This window comes from Chrysochloris asiatica, unplaced genomic scaffold (genome assembly GCF_000296735.1).
Source record: "Chrysochloris asiatica unplaced genomic scaffold, ChrAsi1.0 scaffold00080, whole genome shotgun sequence".
NCBI classification, from domain to species: domain Eukaryota; kingdom Metazoa; phylum Chordata; class Mammalia; order Afrosoricida; family Chrysochloridae; genus Chrysochloris; species Chrysochloris asiatica.
This window is the reverse complement of record NW_006408598.1, coordinates 1,295,809-1,301,451: the sequence shown is the minus strand read 5'-3', so window position 1 is coordinate 1,301,451 and position 5,643 is coordinate 1,295,809. Positions and strand designations below refer to the sequence as shown.

General features: G+C 37.6%; 1 protein-coding gene across 1 annotated transcript in view; it reads right to left on the bottom strand.

Annotated features, from left to right (window-relative positions):
- The window catches only part of TASP1 (taspase, threonine aspartase, 1), a 476,835-nt gene that overhangs the window by 419,445 nt on the left and 51,747 nt on the right, over positions 1 to 5,643 (bottom strand). Inside the window, exon 4 of the mRNA XM_006865621.1 lies at positions 2,362 to 2,482. Within this exon, the coding sequence (XP_006865683.1) occupies positions 2,362 to 2,482 (121 nt within the window). The remainder of the gene's footprint in view (positions 1 to 2,361; positions 2,483 to 5,643) is intronic.

The window sequence follows — 5,643 nt, the reverse complement described above, 5'->3', positions numbered from 1 at the left end:
CTGTTCAAACCCACCAGTCACTCCTTGGAAACCCTGAGGGTCGCTATGAATCAGAACTGACTCAGTGGCACTTAATAACAACAGTCATCCTTCTGATGCTCTCAAGGACATATTACTGGAAGTTGCTATTAATTATAAACTGGAAATATATTTTTCATGAACTTTGGGTGCCAAAGTTTGTATTATTCTTAGTAATGAAGTGAAAGAATGTAATTCTGATGAACAGGGTGAAGAAGCTGAAGGTGAGGAGGGGAAAAAAAAATAGAGGACAAAAATGAGAAAATAGAAGGAGGACCCAAAAAGGATTTGGACAAAGAAAAAGACAGCCCAAGAGAATTCAGTAGACAGCACTGTAAAGTTCATCATTGAAAAAGCGATTTATAATGACATCTGACTTTCTTCCTAAGTTGTCCAGATCCGTTTGACTATACTTGTTCAGGTTAAAAATAAAAAGTTTGACACTAGCTATCAAAACAACACTTGACCTTTGGTTGGCTAGTTAAGCACAGGCTACATATTTCTATCACTATGTGACTGGCTAACCAATTTCATTAAATACTAAGATATAAAGTGAAGTCATATGAAAAACTCAGCTCTGTTAGAAACTTCAAGATGTTGATTCATTATCCATTTCTCCATCATAGTGTAAAAAGTGCATGTTACTCATGCTCCCAAACAGCATCATCATCATTTGGACAAAACTACACTGAATGGGTGGCACAAACAGTTAAGGGCTAGGCTGCTAAATGAAAGGTTGACAGTCCAGCAGTTCAAATCTCTTTTAAAGATATGTTCCTTTAAAGATTATAGCCTAGAAAATCCTATGAGGGAATCCTATTCTGTCACATGGAGTTTGCTATAAGTCAGACTTGATGGCACCTGTTGTTGTTACATGCTGTCGAGTTGATTCTAACTCACAGCCAACAACAACAAGGAGAGTCTGGAGAGCTTCAACTGCCAACCTAGTAGTTCAAACTAACCTTGCAGCCCAGTGCATTAACCCACAGTACCACTCCAGGAATCCTGATGTTACCTAGCCAAAACAATAATTTAGAGTTCTTGGGTGGTAAAACTGGATATGCACTGACTGCTAACTCGAAGGCTGGTAGTTTCACATCCACCTGGAGATCTACTTACAAAACATCAGTCACTGAAAACTCTATGGACCTTAATTCTACTGTGATGTACATAACATCATCATGAGTCTGACTCTATTTGCTGGTAACTGGTTTCTGCTGATTTGTTAATATTTAGAAAAATGTACCTCTGCAGTATTGTGATTACACATCACTTAATTATAGTTTTAATAAGCATGGCATTATTTGATAAGTTGTTGTTGTTGTTGTTGTTGTTAAATGCTGTCGAGTCAGTTCCAACCCATAGCAACCCTGTACAGGGCTTTTGAGGAGCAAAAGCTTGCAGTTCAAAGTAAGCTTGCGGTTCAAAGAGACTTCGCAGTCCAGCACATTAGTCCACAGCACCACACCTGTACTATTTCTTAGCATTTCTAAGAAGACATTAATGTTTTATGCAAGGAGCCCTGGTGGTGCAATGGTTAAGATCTCAACTACTAACCAAAAGGTTGGTGGTTTGAACCCACAGTGAGGTTCCATGGGAGAAAAGACCTGGAAATTCTATCCCATAAAGATTAAAACATAGAGAACACTATGGAGACAGTTCTATTCTGCCATGTGTGGTGGTTATGAGTTGAAAACTGACTTGGCATCTAACAACAACATTCAATGAATATTCAGAAAAATGCACTGGATTTTTACTTGTTAAACTCCCCAGGAAAAAAGGAATGGGAAGAGAAAATTAGGAGAATAAGGTTAAATTTTACTTACATCATTTGAATTTTTTTTTTTATAACAAAAGTATATTACTTGCAGATATCAAATAATTTTAAATAATAGAATATGCTAATCTATAAAATAGCAACATAATTGCTTAGGGCGATAGAAGAAAATGATCAAATGACAACAAAATTAGGTCATGGGCTGTCTCCCTTTAAATTATTCATAGCTAAAGGTTTACGTTTTAAATGTAAAAGGAAAAAAAAAAATTTTTTCTTTTCAGATCAGTCCATATGTTTTGTCAAGTCAGTTCCGATTCACAGTGACCCTGTACAAGGTCTCCAAAGTTGTCAATCTCTACAGGATCAGAGAGCCTCATTTTTCTCTCACAGAGTGGCTGTGGTTAACTATTAACAGCCCAATGCATAACCCACTATGCTACCAGGGTTCCCTGGTATAAGGGATATAAGAATGGAGAGAAAGACTGGACTGAATCCTCAGGAAACATGAGATGGAAATACTTAACGTTTTTCACAGAACACAGATAGTGTACTATATGTCTACATACCACTCAATGCTCCAACTGCTCCAAAATTTAAGGATTTTCCATCCATTATGCTGGCATCACACTCAATTTCACCTAAAAGATTGAGATTAGATCCCATTCCTGCATTTGTAAAAGGAGAATCCTAAAAGACAAAAACAAAAGTTAAACTGCTATTAGTCTTAAGAAAAGGCAACTACACAGTGAACAAACTGTATTAGTGGTTACCAGGAAGAAAGGGAGGAGAATATAGAGAGATAAAGATGATGAAAAAAAAATGGCATTGGGTAGGATTCCACAGGCAATTATTTTTAAGTCCTGTCAATAAATTGTACACTTGTACAAAATACAGTGGAAAAAGTATGTGACAGACATATTTATCAAAAAAAAAAAAAAGTAGCTTGCTGATTACGTACAACCAAAAACCTCATGGGATTTAGTTCCTTAGTTTCAAGGTTTAAGACAGTTTCATGTCAAAAGGGGGCAAGTGTAGAACAGAATTTCAGATTCTCATGGACTCTAGGCATGGAGCTAAGCGGCTGGGTGAACCCTGAAACTATACCCAAAAAGAAATCTTTAGCACATAAACCAAAAAATCCCCTCAACTTGAAAGGTTAGACAGTAACTTAGGGAGCCATGTGTTTATATTAATGTAGGAGACACAACGAGGAAAAGTAAGGTAAGAGCGGATGCACAAGTTGAAGAATGTAAGCAATGTCACTGAATTGTACATGTAGAAATGGTTGAATTGGTGTCAGTTTTGCTGTGTAGATTCTCAACAACAAAATAAAATTAAAGAAGAAGGAATACCATTAGTCTTTAAGGAAAATTAATGACAAAGAATTAATGAAAAAGAACTTTTCCCACATCACTGTAAGAAGCCATTGCTACCCTGATACTAATACTGAAATCAGACAAAGACATAACAAGAAGAGAAAACTACAAACCAATAAAACTAAACCTAGTTATGGCCACTGCATGTATTACACAGCAGAACTGAGCTCCATGGTATTTTTTTGGTTGAAATCTACAGAAGCCTATCATCAGACCTCTCTTCTGTTTCGCCAGTGGGCCGGGTTTAATCGCCAAACTTTTGGTTAGTTGTTGTTGTTATGTGCCATGGAGTCAGCTCTGACTCATAGCGACCCTGCACAGGGTTTCAGAGGCTGTAAATCATTATGGGAGCAGAAATCCTCGTCTTTCTCCCACGGAAACAGCTGGTAGTTTCAAACTGGGGACCCGGAGGTTAGCAGGTTAGCAGCCCAATTCGTAACCACTATACTACCAGAGCTCCGTGGTTACTAGCCAAGAACAAACCATCTGCACCACCCAAGGACTTATACACCAGTATACCTTGTGCATCTTGTTGTTGTTAGGGACCACTGAGAGTTAAGTACTTCAGTTCTTAACCATTTCATCACCCAGCAAATCTCTATGTAAGATTCATTATTGTTGTATGCTGTCACTGAGTCAATTCCATCTCATAATGACCCATGTGACAGAGCAAATTACAAAAGCTTACTCAAAAGAAACATAACTTGATCAGCCCAATATTGTTTAAAGAAATTGAATTTTCAGTTAAAAGCCTTCCAAAACAGAAACTAAAGGCCCAGATTACTCCACTGACGAAACATACCAAACATTCAGGGAAAAAAAACTACACTCTTCCAAAAATAGAAAAATAAGGAATACTTTAATCTGTTTTATGAGGTCAGCATTATCTTAATACCCAAACCAGACAAAATGTAACAGAAAACTACAGATGTATATCTCTTGAATTTTGTTATTGATGAGTGTTGTTGAATCGGTTCTAACCTACAATGACCATTTAGGGTTTCCAAGAAGTGGTTGGTGGGTTTGAACCACCGACCCTGCTTTTAGGAGTCTAATGCTTATCCTACAGCACCATACCAGGACCCCCTCTCTCTTGAATATACATGCAAAATTAAGCAAAATGCTCGTAACTCTATCCAAGCCATGGAGTCCTGGTGTGGTACTGCAGGTAAAAGCACTGGACCACAAGGTTAGATTGAAGGACAAGGTCAGAGGTTCAAACTCACTAGTTGCTCCACAGAAATTCTATATAGGGTCACTATGAGTCAGAACCGACTTGACAGCACTTTACAACAGCCAAGCAATATATAAAAAACAATAGATTATGACCAAGTGCAATACATTCCTTGAATGCTGGACTTCTTCAATATGAGACGATCAATTTGCTATGTTAACAGAATAAGAAAAGTCATCTTATCATCTCAGGTGCAAAAAAGCATTTTGAAAGATTTCATATTCATTCACAATTAAAACTTTCAGCAACTCAGAAACAGAAGGGAACTTCTCTAACTTAGGATAATACATCAGGACCAACTAGTGTTCACATAACAAAAATGAAAGACTGGCTTAAGAGCTGAACGCCAATCAATGTAATTAACTATATTGAGACAAAAGTGATAAAAGCTATGAAGCTAAAAGTTAGTTAATGTATCTATGATATACATAAATAGATCATTAAAAGCTCTGGTAGCGTAGTGGTTAAGAATCGGGCTGTGAACCGCAAGGTCAGCAGTTTGAAACTACCAGTGTTTCCGCGGGAGAAAGATGAGGCGTTATGCTTCTGTAAAGATTTACAGCCTCGGAAACCCTGTGCAGGGTTGCTATGAGTCGAAACTGACTCCACGGCACTTAACAACAACAACAATGGAATAAATAAACTGTACCCCCAATTAAAAAAAAAAAAAAATTGAGTCCTGGTGTGGTTCTGTAGAAAAAGCACTGGACAGCAAAGTCGGTAGTTCAAACTCACCAGTCATTCCTAAGAAACCCTATACAGGGTTGTTATGAGTAGGAACCGACTCAACAGCACTTAACAACTACAAAAACACATACTAACATTAAGACTAAGGCAAGAATACTTTTTTTCACTATAAGGAGCTCTGGTAGCGTAGTGGTTATGAATCGGGCTGCGAACCTCAGGGTCAGCAGTTCAAAACTATCAGCTGTTCTGCGGGAGGAAGATGAAGCTTTCTGCTCCCGTAAAGATTTACAGCCTCGGACACCCTGTACAGGGTTGCTATGAGTCGGAACCGACTCCATGGCACATAAAAACAACAACAACATCTCATTCATTATTCTACTGATGTCCTGTTAAGTATGCAAAGGAAAAAAAAAAAATACTAAAAGGAATACACATTGAAAAGGGAGAGGAATATCTGTTTATATTTGTAGACCTCATGACTATATAGAAAATTCTAAGAACTCAAAGAAGACAAGCTTATAGAACTCATAAATGAATTTTGTAAAACCATG